The sequence below is a fragment of the Aquarana catesbeiana genome, linkage group LG08, assembly GCF_042186555.1.
Source record: "Aquarana catesbeiana isolate 2022-GZ linkage group LG08, ASM4218655v1, whole genome shotgun sequence".
Lineage (NCBI taxonomy): Eukaryota > Metazoa > Chordata > Amphibia > Anura > Ranidae > Aquarana > Aquarana catesbeiana.
The window spans coordinates 2,530,346-2,549,917 of NC_133331.1; the positions used below are offsets into that span (position 1 = coordinate 2,530,346).

At 49.5% G+C, this 19,572-nt stretch overlaps 1 protein-coding gene across 1 annotated transcript in view; it reads right to left on the reverse strand.

Moving 5' to 3' along the window:
• Window positions 1-19,572, reverse strand: part of CHD4 (chromodomain helicase DNA binding protein 4) — a 66,916-nt gene that overhangs the window by 40,060 nt on the left and 7,284 nt on the right. Inside the window, 1 exon segment of the mRNA XM_073595415.1 lies at window positions 18,232-18,396. Within this exon segment, the coding sequence (XP_073451516.1) occupies window positions 18,232-18,307 (76 nt within the window). The 5' untranslated portion in view covers window positions 18,308-18,396.

The following is a 19,572-nucleotide window of genomic DNA, read 5'->3' on the forward strand; positions in this document are numbered from 1 at the left end:
GGAGAGACCTCTGATGTGAAGGGGGGGTGCACTGGTGTGATGGGGGGACCTCTGATGGTGAAGGGGGTGCCTGGTGTGATGGGGGGGGGGGGGGGAGAGACCTCTGATGTGAAGGAGGCGCCTGGTGTGATGGGAGACCTCTGACGTGAAGGGGGGGGAGGGAGACCTCTGACGTGAAGGGAGGGGGGGAGGGTGAACGACACTTCTGGCTTCCATCCCAGGTAGTTGTGAGTCTCAGGCTTCCATTGAGGAGTACCATTTACACTTTAGAACTGGGGGGGGCCCCTCAATATTTTGCACATTGTAAAGGGCGCCCCCGGCTGGAATAAGGATGAGAAGCGCCGATATGGACAATACTGCAGTGTAGACAGATCAGTGGCTCGGATGAAGTATCACCTGCACCTATTGTATAAGTAATAATGGATTTCCTCTGCCAGAGAGAAATGGGTGAGAAATGGCGGAAGGCGACACGCTGATTATCCTTCTAGGTGACTATGGATGAGCCGGTCCCATGTGACAGCCCTCAGGTCACTGTGCAGTAAATGGCTAAGAGAACAAAAGCCCATAGATAGGGGGGAGGGGGGGGGGGTGGCGGTATGCACATGGACAAGGGACATTGGACGCATTTTATAATGCAAGATCAGCCATGGAGGGGGGAGGGGGGGGATACGAAGGCCTGCGTCCTCTGACACGCAGCAGATGCAGATGTGAAAAGCACATGCTGGGAGGGGGTCGGGGGCTTTCCCTTGTCTGACAACCCCCCCTCCCGCCCACACAGCACACGCAGCTCTGCAAGGGGGAGGGCAAAGCTTTTGTTTCTTTAGGACAGGACAGTTAATGGCTGCTTTACTTTTCCACACATTGACAAGATGGCAGCACCCCAAACATATTGGCTGCAGCTGTACCTGGGAGCAGCCAGACTCTAGAGCGCCTCTTCCTACAGCCGACGGCACACAGCAACCCACCAATCAGGAGGACAGGAAGGAAACCACCATTATTTACATGAAAAAAAAAAAAGGGATTATACATCACATGTGATCATCTGATGTGTATGGGGGGAAAATCGCACAAACGCAAATTACTCGCCACCATCAAACCCAACAGAAGACGCACTAAGGCACACAAGGTCACCTATACTGTACATGCATCCAATCCACGCATCCATTTCACCCATTCAGCCCGCAGGCTGAACCAGAGAACTCTAATAGTCTCCTGCTGACCATGGATGGAGGAATCCCTACTGCTGACCATCAGCCCGAATACCCAAAACAGCGACAGCTTCCGATAGGACGCAGTCATTGTTCGATGGCCAATTTACCACCTGCTTCTTCCAACTTTTTAGATTGAAGTTTGCCAAACCAGGTGATGCAGACAAAAAGAAAAAAGGTCACCCCACAGCTCAGATTCTGGTGGAGCCAACAAGAAATTGGGACCAGGTGACCATCCTTAGTCCTACAAGAAGACCATGCTTGGTCCAGAGCTCACAATAAAATTGGCCATAGACGTAGATGATTTCTCTCAATCAGCCCCATGGCTGTCAGAACACCCGTACAGCGCCTGCGTGTGACTGGCTGCAGGCGACGTTTGGCCGAGAACGCCTCACCTGGGTCCATTGACTAAAGTAGGTTGAAAAATCGGCTCTAGTGTTGGTAGAATTTCAGCAAAAAAAAAAAAAAAAAAATCATCCATTATAGGACCATGGTTGGCCTTACTGGCCATGCTTGGACCATACCACCCAAAGCTGGCCATACAGCTGTTTTTTTCAGGCCTGCAGTTCCCAAAATACCCAAACAGGACCCTGCAGGAGCCAATTGGTTCATCATTTTCCACCTGGCTGCTTAGAAAAAAATTCTTGTTATGGGGAGGGGGGGGAAATAAATAAAAATTTGACTTAAGCGAGGTGGTGCAGGACAAAGCCACCCAAAACTTAAGCTTCAGTGGCACTTCAGGCCTTGCTTGGCAAGCCAAACTCAAATCACCCCCCCCCCCCCCAAAATATAGCAAAGCAGGGAGGGGAGTATTCCCAGTACAACTCCCCAGTAACAACAGAAGAGTATCCAGCAAACATGTGGACCCTCCTGGTTTCCTGATCCACCAGGTCAGCCTCCCTCAATCTTTTCACCCCCAGAGGAACCACTCAAGGTCCAGGTGTCGGGGGAACCCCTGTCAAGATCAGTTCATTGGGGACCAGTGGGAAGAATGCCCCTTACAATGCAATTCAATGCACATATTAGCCAGCACACCACGGATCTTCAATTGCAGTCCAAAGATTTTATTGCCGAGAGATCCCAAAAAAACCAAGTGCAACGTTTCGGAGCCACCCAGGACCCCCCCCCCCCCTTCACGTGCCCAGGACCCCCCCCCCCCCTCTTCATCAGGGCACGTGCCCAGGACCCCCCCCCCCCCCCTCTTCATCAGGGCACGTGCCCAGGACCCCCCCCCCCCCCCCTCTTCATCAGGGCACGTGCCCAGGACCCCCTCCCCCCCTTCATCAGGCACGTGCCCAGGAGACTGGGCTCTGATAGAGCTGTGCAAGCGTCTGGATTGACAAACTCAAATCTTTTGGCAATTCCTATACATGCATTTCATGACTAGTTATTTAGAGTTCAGCTTTTACCATTTCCAGCCGGGCCCCTTTAAAGGTTTGCAAGACCAGAGGAGTTTCATGGGCTTCCTGTGAAGTGATCACTGATTGGCTGTCACAGTAATCAAATGATCAGGAGCCCCCGCCCACACCAGCTCCTGATCATAGACCGTGACTGCAAGCTGGGGGTGCTGCCCCCCCCCCCCCCCACGGGGCAGTATGTCAACTACATGCATATGTGTGTGGCAGTTTGGCATGAGCGTCCTCCGCCAATGCGGTACCAACAAGTACTGAATCAATCATCTTCCCATCATTAAGACTGCAGGTTAAGGTCTAAAAACAGTACACCCAACTAAAACATCAACCGGAGGTTACCATACTGCAGTAAACACAAAGCATGCACTTCAAAAAAGTCCTTGCATTGAAGTACACTTCCAAGATAAAAAAAAAGGAGAAAAGCTGGTGCCATGGAAGTCGGCTAAAACATTGTTTTATTAATGTATGTGAACCAGGCAAAAAGAAAGCCAAACACGTTTCGGCCCGTCAGGCCTTAATCATGGCTGAGCCATGGATTAAGACCTGATGGCCGAAACACGTTGGCTTTTTTTGACTGTTGTTCACATGCATTAAATAAAAACAAAGTTTTAGCCGACTTCCATGGCACCAGCCTTTCTGCATGGACTATATGGAGGATTACAGAGACTTCACAGGCTGAGTGCTGTGTTCTTGAGGCTCACCAGGCATTGTACAGGAGGTAGTAGCTCGGGTGCACCTGTTCCAAAATTCCATGACAGGCTCTACCCCCTACTAACACCTATATTAACCTGTATACACTTACCTATTCCCAACGGAGAGGGAGCGCCGACAATGCATGGGTCATTGAAGTCTATGGAAGACCTCACCGCTCCCAGGCTTTAGTAGTCATTGTCTGAGCGCTCTCTTCTCCCCTGCAGCCAGCGGACTGACACAGGAGAGATCACGTGACTGGGCTGAATTAGACAAGTGTACAAATCTTTTGTACACAAGCATAGGTGTTAGTAGGGGGAGGGGTGGGGGGTAATTTCAATTTAAAAAGAACAAGCGCACACACACACACACACACACACACACACACACACACACACCCACACGTATAACAAGTACATCAATACAAAAGAGGCAATACTCTATATCCTGCAGGTAAAAACCAGTCCAAAAAAAAAAGAAGTAGAAGTAGAAGGGCAGGGCTTTATAAACCATTTCCTTTTCAGATTGGAAGGCGGGGGGAAGGGGTGGGGGAGGTGTCAAGGTGGGTGCTGTATTGGCACACGAACAAAGAAATGACTATTCCTAAGGAGAAGTCGAGTCTTCTACTTTTGTTGAAAACCAACACAGTACAAGTTTGACTTTAGGGCAATGCCATTTATTGGCCAACTAGACTGTACAGGACGGGGGGGGGGGGGGGAACTACAACTCCAGGAACTACATGTCCCATGAGGCACTTGCAAAAGTTTCTGTGACAAGCATGACTCCCAGAGGCATGATGGGACTTTTAGTTCCTCAACAGCTGGAGAGCCATGGTTGGCCAACCCTGCTGTGAGGCAAGCTGGCCAATGTCCCTCAAAAACAAACACACCATTTAGTCAATATTTAATATCACCCTTAAACCAAAAACTTTTACTAAATAATTTGACCAGAAATTGATTTATGGGGAACGTCACCGTCTGACACAGCTCTACAAACACTTACAATGTGCTAATGACTCAAATATTGATCTATTGTCAACTGATCTGCCCAAGTATGGTCACCAGACCAATATTCTGCAATATCAGGGAAAGCCATAAATACGGTTGCTATAGACATGCCGTGGCCAACTACCCAACGCCCCTCGTCTTCATACATCGCCCATTCTCAGCCGCATTCTGTGCACGTGACGTCATAGAATTCCGTTTCCACATCTTCCCGATGGAAGGAAGGACAGCCCGTGAAAAGCCTTGAAGATCAGACACTTCTCCATTGTAAAGCCGGCCATAGATTCCTCCAACCACACAATCAAGGAGGATGGAGGAATCCTCCAGCTGAGACAGGGGGGGCCCCATCTGCTGTCAGATTACACCGATCAGTGGCTGCAAACCGCTGATTGAGGAAAAATAACATTTCCTGTCCCACAGAAGGCCACCATTAGAGTGGGAGTGGCCACACACGGTGGGTGGAGATTCATCCAGTCCCTGCTAAACCACTGAACTTAGAATTAGCAGCGACCTCAAAAAGGAAATGTATCTCCTAAAAGTACAAACTCGGCTGAGGGTATTCCCTTTGTACAAATGACTCGCCAAGATTTCCAAAGTTGGGGTCGGTGTGTGAATCAGTTACTTCTGCATTCTGAGATTTTTAACCACATCAGCTCTGGAAAATTTAACCCCCCCCCCCCCCCCCCCCCCGACCAGGCCATTTTTTGCGATACGGTACAGCTGACAGTTGCACTGTCATGCGACACTCCCCCCAAATAAGACTGGCCAAACTGACCATGCCAGGCATGAGAGCACACCATGGTCAGTTCTCTAGCTGTGCTGGGAACTCCGTGTGTTCTCCAATGATCAGACTTGTCCTGACCCACGCCCCCTGCACAGCCATTCACTGGGAAGATCAGTGTACTGCTGTTTCTGCTGCTACCTCCAGCTCCTATGCAGCTGGGAAGAGAGGTCATGTGAGCACTTATAAAAAAAAAAAAAAAAAAAAAAAAAAAAAAAATTATATATATATTTTTCATATCTATAACAAATGTTTTGCGTTTCATTTCAGTTTAACTGAATGGGTGTTGTAAAAAGTTGACCGTTTACAATCAATCACTTTAAAAAAAGAGAAATGGCAGCTAATACAAGTTCCACCCCAATAATTTACCTTAAAGGGTAAGCTTGTAAAACCTCAATGCGTTAATCAACCGTCTATGTTCAGCCCCTCTTCTAGAACTGGCAAGTCCACCCCCCAAAAAAGCAATACAAAAATTCATATCACCCCAATCACAATGTGGTTTTTTTTTTAACCTCTGCCTGGCATTCTGTACACCCAAACTCCTTCCGCTGCACATGCCTGGCAACGTTTGGGCTGTACATGTTTTTTTTAGTATCGGAACTACACCTTACTATTCTTTTCAGCCAAGGAAGCCGCCATTTTGGCGCCTCTGTTTGATCTTCAACTGCCATAATGCTGCACATGTGAGCCGTTATGACAGCAGCCATTGGATGGTTTGACAGTTTGGTTGAGAGCACAACCAAGGTGACAGTTAGCATTCCCGACATGCCAGAAATGTAACAGTTTTTGAAATGGGTAAAAATTGATGGGTTCCCCCTTTCAACTACACTTTTGGTCAGCTAAGGCATTTCCTTACATCTTTACCTAACCCGGGAGAGTTGTCCAGACCTCTAAATACTTTTGAAAATGATTGCTCTGATGAAGGGGCGCTACCGAGAACGCTATCTACGATGTATAACCTACTGATGGCCCCGTCAGATAACACGGACCTGGCCTTCCTGAAAAGGTGGGAGAGAGATCTACACTGTACATTCACTTCGAATCAGACTCAACGTATTCTAACGTTTGCCCTAAAATCATCTAAATCTACGAAAATACAGGAAGCCAATTATAAGCTCCTGACGAGGTGGTAATTGACTCCTCAAGCCTTACATACTTTCTACCCGAATACCTCAGCACTCTGCTGGAGATGTCAGATGGAAAGGGGCACACTGATGCATTTATTTTGGTCTTGTTCGAAGTTATCACATTTCTGGTCCACGATCAGAACTACTATCCAGAAGTTCACGGAATACACTATTCCAGCCTTCTTTCTCCTTCATGTAAATACAATGTCCACTAAAAGATACAAAAAGTCTGTAATACGTCACTTGGTGAATGCTGTTAAATCCTGTATCCCACTCCACTGGAAGAGTCAAACACTTCCATCAGTGGCGTCTTGGATACGGAGAGTGGAAGACATCAGTAAAATGGAGGACCTGGTGCTCTCTACAGGAAAAATACAATAAGACATGGGCACTCTGGCACCAGTTTATCTTTTCTTCAGAAGGTACCTCCCTCAGAACTGCTTGATCAGACTAATAGTTCTGGGCCATCCTGAGTCAATAAAAAACCTGTGCCGTCAGCTTATCTTTATGCTGCGCCCTTCCCTGCTTTCCCGCCTCCCCCCCCTCTATGCCCGCCAATCTCAGTCATGACTAACTACCCTACTCCCTATAGGAACCCCCCCCCCCGGTCGGGATGGCGTGGGGGATGGAGTGTCTGGGTGCTTGTTACCTTTCATTGGATGAGCTCCGAGCAGGAGGGTTTGGGTATCTCAACGGATATCCACAGATATTGTTCACCGATGTACACGGATGGGTTTAATATGTATAAATATACTGCCTTTCCTTTCATTCATGTGATGTAGTAGATTTGTATATTCCTTCTCCCCCCCCCTACTTTTTTTTTTCTTCTTCTTCTTTCCCCTCCCTCCCTCGATGTTTCCACTATTTGTATGTATTGTATGTACCCATGTTGGGCATGTATAAAATAAATAAAAAAACTATATTTGAAAAAAAAAAAAAAAAAAAAAAAATTGATGGGTTTAGTTCCCCCTTTAAGTTAGGACATGGTAAAGATTTTTCTTCACTTGCTGTCCCAGGGTTGCAACAGGAAGTGAGATGAATTTTTTTTAGAGTGCACTTACACCTGCAGTTTTAACCATATTCTGACCATTCACCCTCTGGGTTCCGTTTCCTTAGTGGAGCCCGGGGCCCTCCACAAAAGGCTGCCTCCCCCCGCCACCAGAGCCCTCCACAAAGGCTGTCTACCCCCCCAGAGCCCTCCACAAAAGCCCCCCCCCCCCCCGAGCCCTCCACAAAGGCCAACCAGAGCCCTCCACAAAAGGCCGCCCCCCCCCAGAGCCCTCCACAAAAGGCCGCCCTCCACAATGGCCGCCCTCCCCCCCAGAGCCCTCCACAATGGCCACCCTCCCCCCCCCAGGAGCCCTCCACAATGGCCGCCCCCCCAGCCCTCCATAAAGCCTCTGCCTCCCCCCCCCCCCCCGAGCCCTCCATAAAGCCTCTGCCTCCCCCCCCGAGCCCTCCATAAAGCCTCTGCCTCCCCCCCCCCCCGAGCCCTCCATAAAGCCTCTGCCTCCCCCCCCCCCGAGCCCTCCATAAAGCCTCTGCCTCCCCCCCCCCCCGAGCCCTCCATAAAGCCTTTGCCTCCCCCCCCCCCCCCCGAGCCCTCCATAAAGCCTCTGCCTCCCCCCCCCCCCCGAGCCCTCCATAAAGCCTCCCCCCCCCCCCGAGCCCTCCATAAAGCCTCCCCCCCCCCCGAGCCCTCCATAAAGCCTCCCCCCCCCCCGAGCCCTCCATAAAGCCTCCCCCCCCCCCCGAGCCCTCCATAAAGCCCCCCCCCCCCGAGCCCTCCATAAAGCCCCCCCCCCCCCCGAGCCCTCCATAAAGCCTCCCCCCCCCCCCCCGAGCCCTCCATAAAGCCTTCCCCCCCCCCCCCCCCCCGAGCCCTCCATAAAGCCTTCCCCCCCCCAGCCTTCCAGAGATCACAGAAGGGATCCCTGTGGTCTGCTTGACATAAGTGTGCCCGGAAACTTATTTTAGAGCATAATCTGAGTGCGGACCAACTGGGGAAGTGAGGGACAAATTGAACTTGGGCATGGCTCAGTTCCACCGCGCCCAGTCCAAGTGCAAACAGCTGTCACCAGTACACAGGACTTCCAAAGTTCCCCACACCTCTGTGTTCTGCTGACAACTGTTAATGGTTGAATTTCAGATCACTTTCTGTATGAGAGAATGGACACCAAAATAGAAGGTCAAACTACCTAATGAGGTCAGTGCTTCCATTTCTTCCCTGAGGGGGGGAAAAAAAAAAAAAAAAAAAAAAAAAAAAAAAAAAAAAAGGAACACCCCCACACATTCTTCCCACCCCCCCGGTAGATGCTGCATCTGTCCCCCACAATCTCTAAGCCCGAGAACTGAGTGATCAAACTCCTTGAATTCCCCGGTCTTCAGCCTGCGGAGAGCTGGTAGCTGTCAGTCACCGGCGCTCTGCTCTCCCCTCCAGCACTCACTAGAGCACTGGGCTGTGCAGGGGGCGGGAGCAGACAGATCAGCCTTTCAAAGGCTCGCCAAGAGGCTGAGCCAGGTGCTGGTCCAGGCATGTGGGTGGATCCCGACCGTATAGTCTGGATCTTTTCAAAGCCTGGACCGGCTCTGACATCAGCGGGATTTAGAATGAACTGCACTCCTGTCTCCCCCCCTCCCCCCCCCCCCCAGGAGAAGTAGAATAAAAATAGCCTTGGCTGTACTTTTTTTTTTTTTTAAAAGAAAAACCTAACAGCCTCAGGTAGCAGATCAGCATGAAGGCCAGGGAACTAGCATTTACTAAACCTGGAGTGCAGCTCTACATGGGAGCCAATCAGCTTCTAACTTCAGCTTGTTCAAGTTTTCACACACAAAAAAAAAACAAAAAACAAAAAACAAAAAAACAAAAAAACAAAAAAAAAAAAAAAAAAAGACACCACAACCCTGGAAGCCAATCGGCAGGGTTGTGGTGTTTTTTTGTGAAAGCTTGAACAAGCTGTTAGAAGCTGATTGGCTCCCATGCAGAGCTGCACCAGATTTTACCCTGTCCAGTTTTAGTAAATCTCCCCCCAGTGCGTGTCAATAAGGGATCTCTTAAAAGGATGGAGATCTTTTTAAATGAAGATTAGTGACCACCAACGTTTATAGAAACCCTATAGCAGGGATATGCAATTAGTGGACCTCCAGCTGTTGCAAAACTACAAGTCCCATCATGCCTCTGCCTGTCATGCTTGTGGCTGTCAGAGTCTTGCTATGCCTCATGGGACTTGTAGTTCTGCAACAGCTGGAGGTCCTCTAATTGCATATCCCTGCTCTACAGGAATAAGTCTGCAGGTAACAAAATGGTTTTACTGCAATACTCCCCACCGGGCCAGCACCATCTTTGAGGACCCGTCATCGCAAACCGCCATCTCTATTTTCCATCCATCTGCTGGATGGGATCTCCCCATAGGAGGATGAGAGCGGGGGCTCTGTCCATCTCCGCTCTGCTGAGCAAGAGGATCCTGCAGAACGGAGGGGCCCGTGTGAAAAGGGGCCCAAGATATTCTTTAACCCAGACTATGGGGGGAGATTTAACTGGTGCAGCTCTGCATAGTAACCAATCAGCTTCCAGGATTTATTATTAAAGCTTACACACTCTGGAGTTAGAAGCCGATTGGTTCTGCTGCACCAGAATATGTACACCAGTTTTAGTAAATCCGCACAGGAGCCCCAATGGAAAGCGGCTCTCTGTGGGGGGCTCCCGATGAAGGGGAGGAGCCAGGAGTGCCGCCCCCGAAGAAGAGGATCCAGGCAGTTCTGTGCAAAACCTTTACATAGAGCCGGCAAGTATAACAGGCTTGTAAAATAAAAAAAAAAAACACCCCACACACCACACTTTACAAACCGCTTTAAATCCTAAATCTAACATTTCAGCATTACCTACTGTGAGTGTTTGGGTAGGGGGTTTGTGGAACTCAGGCGAGATTTACTAAAACTGGAACACACACACACTCCACCCACACACACACACACACTCCACCCACACACACACACTCCACCCACACACACACACTCCACCCACACACACACACTCCACCCACACACACACACTCCACCCACACACACACACACACTCCACCCACACACACACACACACACTCCACCCACACACACACACACACACTCCACCCACACACACACACACACACTCCACCCACACACACACACACTCCACCCACACACACACACACTCCACCCACACACACACACACTCCACCCACACACACACACACTCCACCCACACACACACACACACTCCACCCACACACACACACACACTCCACCCACACACACACACACACACTCCACCCACACCCACACACACACTCCACCCACTACACACTCCACCCACACACACACTCCACCCACACACACACACTCCACACACACACACTCCACCCACACACACACACTCCACCCACACACACACACTCCACCCACACACACACACACACTCCACCCACACACACACACACACTCCACCCACACACACACACACACTCCACACACACACACACACACACACACACACACACACACACACACTCCACCCACACACACACACACACTCCACCCACACACACACACACACTCCACCCACACACACACACACACTCCACCCACACACACACACACACACTCCACCCACACACACACACACACACTCCACCCACACACACACACACACACTCCACCCACACACACACACTCCACCCACACACACACACTCCACCCACACACACACACACTCCACACACACACACACACTCCACCCACACACACACACACACACTCCACCCACACACACACACACACACACTCCACCCACACACACACACTCCACCCACACACACACACACACACACTCCACCCACACACACACACACACACTCACACACACCACCCACACACACACACCACCCACACACACACACACCACCCACACACACACACCACCCACACACACACCACCCACACACACACCACCCACACACACACCACCCACACACACACCACCCACACACCACCCACACACACACCACCCACACACACACACCACCCACACACACACACCACCCACACACACACACCACCCACACACACACCACCCACACACACACCACCCACACACACACCACCCACACACACACCACCCACACACACACCACCCACACACACTCCACCCACACACACACTCCACCCACACACACACTCCACCCACACACACACTCCACCCACACACACACTCCACCCACACACACACTCCACCCACACACACACTCCACCCACACACACACTCCACCCACACACACACTCCACCCACACACACACTCCACCCACACACACACTCCACCCACACACACACTCCACCCACACACACACTCCACCCACACACACACTCCACCCACACACACACACACCGGCTCCCATGCACACCTGCACCAATCGGCTTCTGACTTCAGCTTCTTCAGTTAAGCTTTGACAATAAAACCTGGAAGCTGATTGGCTCCCATGCACAGCTGCACCAGATCAGTTTTAGTAAATTTCCCCCACTGTAATATAATAAATCCGGTTTCTCTGGTCGGCATTATTATACCACAGGGGGGGGGGGGGGTGACCACCCACTGTGTAAAATTATACATACAAGTCACGATTTGGACGTTATATACTGTGGTGGTGGCAGCAGCTAGCTACCAAAACCCTGGTCATTTTTTTTTTTTTTTTTTTTTTTTTTTTATACAGGGGGCGACTCGGCGTCCAATAAAAGTGGTCCCAACGACGAATTCCCCACGGGATCACTTTTATAGGCAGCAGGAGAGGTGTTCCCCCTCCCCCCCCATTGCTTCACTGCTTACCGAAGCTGGTCGGTAAAGGGGACAATGATCCAATCCCCCGGAGCGATGGGCAGGAAGTCGAGGGAAAGATGGCGCCCCACTTAACCGGTTCCCGACCGGCGCACGCCGATGTACGTCGGCAGAATGGCACGGCTGGGCAAATGAGTGTACCTGTACGTCTATTTGAATTGCCCGCCATGCCATTGCGTGCGCGCGGCCTGGAGCTCCGTTAGTCGGGTCGCGGGTCCCACGGACTCGATCGCCGCGGGGATACCCGCGATCGCCTCACGGAGAGGACGAACGGGGAGATGCCGTTGTAAACAGCATCTCCCCGTTCTGCCTATTGACAAGTGTCACTCGATCTCTGCTCCCTGTCATTGGAGCAGAGATCAGTGACGTCACACATACAGCCCATCCCCCTACAGTTAGTGCCGGTTCACACTAGACGCGGCACGACTTGCAGGTCGCCTCACCGAGGCGACTTGCACACGACTGCCGGGGCGACTTGCAAGACGACTTCTGTATAGAAGTCTATGCAAGTCGCCCCCAAAGTAGTACAGGAACCTTTCTTCTAAGTCGGAGCGACGATTAGAACGGTTCCATTGTACAGAACGGGAGGCGACTTGTCAGGCGGCTAGGTCGCCTGACAAGTCGCCCCCGTGTGAACCGAGCCTCAGTAATCACTCCCTAGGACACACTTAACCCCTTCACTGCCAGTGTCATTTACACAGTAATCAGTGCATTTTTAATAGCACTGATCGCTGTATAAATGACAATGGTCCCAAAAATGTGTCAAAAATGTCCGACATAACGTCGCAGTCACAATTAAAAAAAAAAAAAAAAAAAAAAATCGCTGATCGCCACCATTACTAGTAAAAAAAAAAAAAAAAAAATTATTAATAAAAATGCCATAAAACTATCCCCTATTTAGTAAATGCTATAACGTTTGCGCAAACCAATTAATCGCTTATTGCGATTTTTTTTACCAAAAATATGTAGAATACGATCGGCCTAAACTGAGGAAAAAAAATGTTTTTTTATATATTTTTGGGGGATATTTATTATAGCAAAATGTAAAAAATATTGCGTTTTTTTTCAAAATTGTCGCTCTTATTTTGTTTATAGCACAAAAAATAAAAATCGCAGAGGTGATCAAATACCACCAAAAGAAAGCTCTATTTGTGGGAAAAAAAGGACGTCAGTTTTGTTTGGGGTACGTCGCACGACCGCGCAACTGTCAGTTAAAAACGACGCAGTGCCGAATCGCAAAAAACGCTCTGGTCAGGAAGGGGGTAAAATCTTCCGGGGCTGAAGTGGTTAACTCTATGCCCTTGGAGGACCAGAGCAACGTCTGATGTCACAAAAAAAAAAAAAAACACACCTTTTTTTTTTTTAGTAAAGTGTCAAATTTTTTTTTTTGCTTATAAATGGAAGGCTCCTTTCACACTTGTGCGACTTGAAAGTGATGCGGCTTGAAGCAATGCCTGTGTAATGTGGAGGTCTATGGACCTCGAGTCACATCAAAGTCAGCCCAAAGTAGTGCAAGGACTACTTTAAAGTCGCTGCGACTTGAAGAGATGCACAGATATGAATGATACTCATTGGAAATCATGGGGTACGACTTGTCATGTAACTTTGCAGTCCCAAGTCACACAAGTGGGAAAGGGGCCTAAATGAGACTCAATAAAAGAGGACCGGTCAGGCTTATTTCTATTACAAGGGATAAAGGCTTTGTGTGGCAGGAGGGGGGGGGGGTAAAACCCAGACTGTTGAGCCGTGGTATTACAACCCCGTCTCATCCACAGCTTCTCATGGATATACAAATGCTGCATCAAAAACCATGAAAAAAAAAAATAAAACCAGCAAGCTGCTTGCAGGGGGGGCGGTGTTGCCGAATGTAACTAATGCAGTTCTTGGGGCCACGTTGGAACCGTGTGCAGAGCGCACAGACGCGGAGTGGCAGAACAGCAATCAGAGGGTTAAAAATCGGGCAGTTAGGAGGCAACATATCACCCCCTCACCGCCTGTCAAACACTTCTGAAAAGTGATCCAAGCTTGGATTGCTGTTCAGAGGAGAAGCAGTCACTTACAAAATGGGCCCTAAAAGTATCGGGAGAGCCAATAAAATCTGTTCTAATCAAATATGTTATTTGTTACAATGTAAAAAGCCTGGAGAGAAAGGGGCGGGGGGCTTTACCAGCAGAGAAAGTAGAAGGAGCCGTACATCTGCAGGATCGGGTTGCTTGACCTTAGAAGTATGCTGCATTGTGGCAGGAGCCAAAACCACCAAATACATCAATGCCGGGGCCAATCATCAGCAAGTGTCATGTGACAAAGCTAAATGTGTTTATGGGCAGACACTGCATAGAGAGCAGATAATAGTACAAAGGATCATCATGGAAATGGTTACATTGTTCTCCAGAATGTCATTCATATCCGAGCCGGCACACCGGTGCATGAAGTGATCAGTACGGCGGGGGAACCGGTGTGCCCGGGTTATGATCGGGCAGTAGAAGGTCCCAGGCAGACCGGATGACGGGACCCTGAAGGCCGGCACCTCCTTTATTAGGGAACCACACTGCTTTTCAGTTCCAGTCAGTCAAGGAAATGTAAATTGGTACCAGGACAAGTTCATCTAGAGCCCGGGGCAAAGATACAGAACTGCACCCCCTCCCCCCACTAGTAATGCACGCCATAGAATGGATTTACTGCACCGAGCCCACCATCTGCTCCCTTGCTCTGCTGTGCCCAGGGCAGCAGCCCCCCCCCCCACTCCTTGCCCCGCTTGTAATAAATGCCTCTTTGGCTCAACATGATGTGTATGAACATGGAGATGCCCTTTAAGATGGGCAGGATAAGCCATTAAGATAAGTTGTGCATGCCATTATTTACTTCTATCCTCTCCCCGTCCAAAGCAAAGATCTGGAAGGTTCCTATGAAGGCCGACCTGCCTGAGCTCCTGGCTGATCACTGCCCGAGCTTCTGGACCAGGGGAGGCCAGCATAGTATTTAGCTGGCTTTCGTGTTAGTGTATCGTTTTCAGCCAAGGAAGCCGCCATCTTGGCCTCTGTTTAATCTTCAGCTGCCATAATGCTGCACATGTGATCCGTTATGACAGCGGCCATTGGATGGTTTGACAGTTTGGTTGAGAGCACAACCAATGGGAGTGTTACATTTCTGGCACATGCCAGAAACGAACCTCCTTAATGGATGGGTTTACTTCTGCTTTAAGATAGGACTTACAGCAATTTGGGGGGGGTCATCGGCACAGAGTTTAGAGGAGGAGAAAAGGAAGGACCAAGGCCTTGATTACAGGTGGTGCCCTCTGAAGAGCGATCCAAACACCAGTGACAGGCAGTGAGGAGGCATTCGATCGTCTCGTTTAACCCCCTTAAACCTCACACCACAAAACGCATGCACTGCAGGTAGTAGCCTGACATCGCAGCGCTAGGAGATTCTGTAGACACCAAACCAACCTGACTGCCGCAGATAACAACCATCAATGTCCAAACTGGACTAGTGCATTGAGAAGAATCTTGCAACCGCATGAAAAAAAGTGATACAAAAGATGACGTAAAGGCCTCGTGCATCATCAACAGCACTTAAGACCCCTTTCACACGGGCGGTTTGCAGGCGTTATTGTGCTAAAAATACCGCCCCAAAACAGCCTCCTGTTTGTTCAGTGTGAAAACCCGAGGGCTTTCACACTGAAGCGGTGCGCTGGCAGGGGAAGAAAAAATCTCCTGCAAGCCGCACCTTTGGAGCGGTGAAGGAGCGGTGTATTCACCGCTCCTAAACCGTTCCTGCCCATTGAAATCAATGGGACAGCGCGGCTATACCGCGGTAATACCGCAGCTATAGCCGCGCTATACGAGTGGTTTTAACCCCTTTTTCGGCCGCCAGCAGGGGGTTAAAACCGCACCGCTAGCGGCCGAATACCGCGGTAAAACAGCGCTAAAAATAGAGCTGTTTTACCGCCGACGCCCCCTACTGCCCCAGTGTGAAAGCAGACTTATTGAAGGATAAATAGAACACATAACCACTTGAGGTTTTTTTTTTTGCTCTGTAGAAGGGGTTATAGCCCCCAAAACCCGTCAACTGGTTAAAGATGTTTTAGACCAGGGGGAGGCAACCTGGGGCCCTCCATCTATTGCAGAACTACAAGTCCCATCATGCCTCTGGGGGTAATTGTAACTGCCAGCCTTGCATTGCCTGATGGGAAATGTAGTTCCACAACAGCTGGAGGGGCCCAGGTGACCTACCCCTGGTTTAGACCATGAGTGCCATCGTGTTGAAGACCTCGCTTTCTTGAGTTTACGTACAATAATGTCACATCCTTTGCTTTTGCAAGTTTGTATGCTTTTGTCCTTTAATAAAGAGCTGCTGATGAAACAAAAAGGGTGCAAAGGCCTAGTGCAAGAAAAAAGAAAAAAAAAAAAAAAAAAAAAAAACACTCACAAAAGTGTTGTACATAAACTCAAGAACCAAAGTTCAACAGAAAAATAGTCCTAGTCAAACAAAAACAAAAACCCAGCTAACACGTTTCGGGGCATATACCCCCTTTTTCACAGCAAAACGCAAGTGTTTATGTGCTTTATTTATGCTTTAGTCAAGTGCTGTTGATAAAACAAAAAGGGTGCAACGGCCTAGTGCACATATGTCAAACACAAAGCTCGCGGGCCGAATGCAGCCCTTCAGACCTTGCCATATGGCCCTCACACCCAGTTCTTCAGCCGGAACTCCATTGCACCACCTCGGGCCCTCCGCCTCTGCTCCCCGCTGTCACTTGTGAAACACAGAAGCCTTTAGTGTTTACAAGGGACAGCTTTGCCCTCAGTGGCTCCCGGATCTAACAGATTCCTGCACACACTTACAGTGGGGCACAGCGGAGACAGATTGCCAGAATCTGAGTGAGAAAACAATCTCCCTGCAAATATATGGGTAGTAGAGCCACCTACACAGGGAGGTACTAGAGCCAGGCCAGTTAAGTAAAAGATGCGAGGAAGCTTTGTGGGGAGGGGTTGCAAACTGTGCATAGTGCACCCTTAAACCCTGCACACCCCTGAATGCGGCACCCTGGACGTAGCGCACCCCTGGACTCTGCACATGTGTTAGTCCTGCACTCCACATGCAATGCACCCCTGCACTCCGTACATGTTGTAGTCCTGAACTCTGCAAATAATGCTCTCCTGAACCCTGCACTCTGTACGCCATGCACCCCTGGGCCCTGCACATGTGTTAGTCCTGAACTCTGCACTCCGTACGTGTTGTAGTCCTGAACCCTGCAGGTAGCTCACTCCAGATACAACCAGCCCTTTTGAGGGCAACCATACGGCTGATACGGCCCGTGATGAAATGGAGAATTTGACACCCCTGGCCTGGTGCATCATCAACAGCACTTTATTAAAGCATGAAAGAAAAAAAGAAAAAAAAAAAAAAAGGGGGGGGGGGAGAGTACATACTCACAAAGCAATGGATATAACAGTGTTGTATGTAAACTTAAGAACCAGAGGTCTTCAACACAAAACAATACTCCTAGTCCAAACCATGAACCAGCTGATGGGGATATACCCCCTTCTTCAGAGCACTCAAGCAGGTATGTACGCTTAGAATTTTATTATAGTGCTGTTGATAATGCACTAAGCCAGTGATGGTGAACCTCAGCACCCCAGATGTTTGGAACTACATTTTCCATGATGCTCAAGTAATCTGCAGAGTACAAGAGCATCATGGGAAATGTAGTTCTAAACATCTGGGGTGCCGAGGTTCACCATCACTTATATTAGGACACAGTGGCTGTGCTCATGCAGCCGTGTGACCCAACAAATGAATAGGGCATTTGCATCAACGCAACAGCTGTGCATCCCCATACTGATTAAAAAAAAAAAAAAAAAAAGCCCTGCACAGGAGCTGCATTGTCCGTGTCCCATGTGAATGGGCCCCTTATTCTTCTATCTCTGGAGTTCCCACAGCAAAGTTGGGCTTTAAAACCAAAACTAAAAACAAACCAAGCAGAGACTAAGCTAAGCAAACTCGATAAGCACTCGGCGAAAATAAGGAGATTTATTTTGCAAGGAAAACACAAACTCTTATAACATTAGACCTGAGATGATGCGGAAGAACAATCGACATTTGAAGGATTATTGGCACACATCCAATAAAGAGAACCTACCTTGAAGGCCACTGTTCAACATGACTTCAATTTCACCATCACTGCCCGGGGAGGAAGGTTCCAGTCCAGAAGCCATTTCTGAAAGAACAAAACGGCACGACGTCAAAGCAGAGGCTGCGATCCGGGGAATGCTGGAGAGGTCACTGTCTGTCACAGGAGAGGAGGCTGCAATTCAAACAAACCACACCATGGAGTTAAGAAACGCAGGTAAAGCCACAGACATCTTATTCAAGAGGCAACAGCAACGTTCGTCTAAGTCAGGGGGAGGCAACCCAGGGCCCTCCAGCTGTTGTGGAACTACATTTCCCATGAGGCATTGCAAATCTGGCAGTTACAATTACTCCCAGAGGCCTGATGGGGCCCTCCAGTTGTTGCAGAACTACAAGTCCCAGGTTGCCTCCCCCTGGTCTAAGAGCCCTTTCACACTGGAGCGGGGGGGCGGCGTCGGCGGTAAAACGCCATTATTAGCGGCGTTTTACTGTCGGTATGCGGCCGCTAGCGGGGCGGTTTTACCCCCCGCTAGCGGCCGAGAAAGGGTTAAATACCACCGCAAAGGGTGGCGCTTTGCCGGCGGTATAGCCGCGCCGTCTCCTTCACCGCTCCAAAGATGCTGCTAGCAGGACTTTTTTTTACCGTCCTACCAGCGCACCGCTCCAGTGTGCAAGCCCTCGGGGCTTTCACACTGGAATGCAAGCAGCGGCACTTTCGGGTCAGTTTGCAGGCGCTATTAGCGCAATAGCGCCTGCAAACCGCCCCAGTGTGAAAAGGCTCTAAGTGTGCTTCACTCATTAAGAGCCTACAGATCAGGGTCACTGCTGGAAATGCCTACGGGGCTTGTTCACACTCGCTTTGGTCTCCACATTGCATCCCCCCAGAACCCTGTGTGCATTGCATGTTGTTGTGGGGCGCTCACACAGATGCCCCATTGGACAGGCTTTCAACAAGCTTCAAGAAGTTCTGAAGCCTGCTAGCAGCTTGCTGAAAGTGGCAATCAGCACTCCTATTAGGATCTGTGTTTAACATTTACAAACTGGAGCTGAATGGCACTTTAAAAGCTTCCAACAAATCTTGCTGAAATTTCTGCAAATGCTTTGTCATAGTCTGCTGGTCACACGGCTCTGATACCAGCTGAGACAATCTTCACAAGATTACATTGAAGAACCATGAATCCTGGATACCCAACCCATACATCAGGAGGCCTAAAGCACAACAGCTGTGATCACATTAATGAAGATCAGGTGATCTGAGCTTCAGGAGCTCTTCATTCAAGGATGGCTGTATGTGCTTTCACTGACTATAGATAAAGCTTTGAAGCCGTAGAAAACCGCAATCTGCAAGACA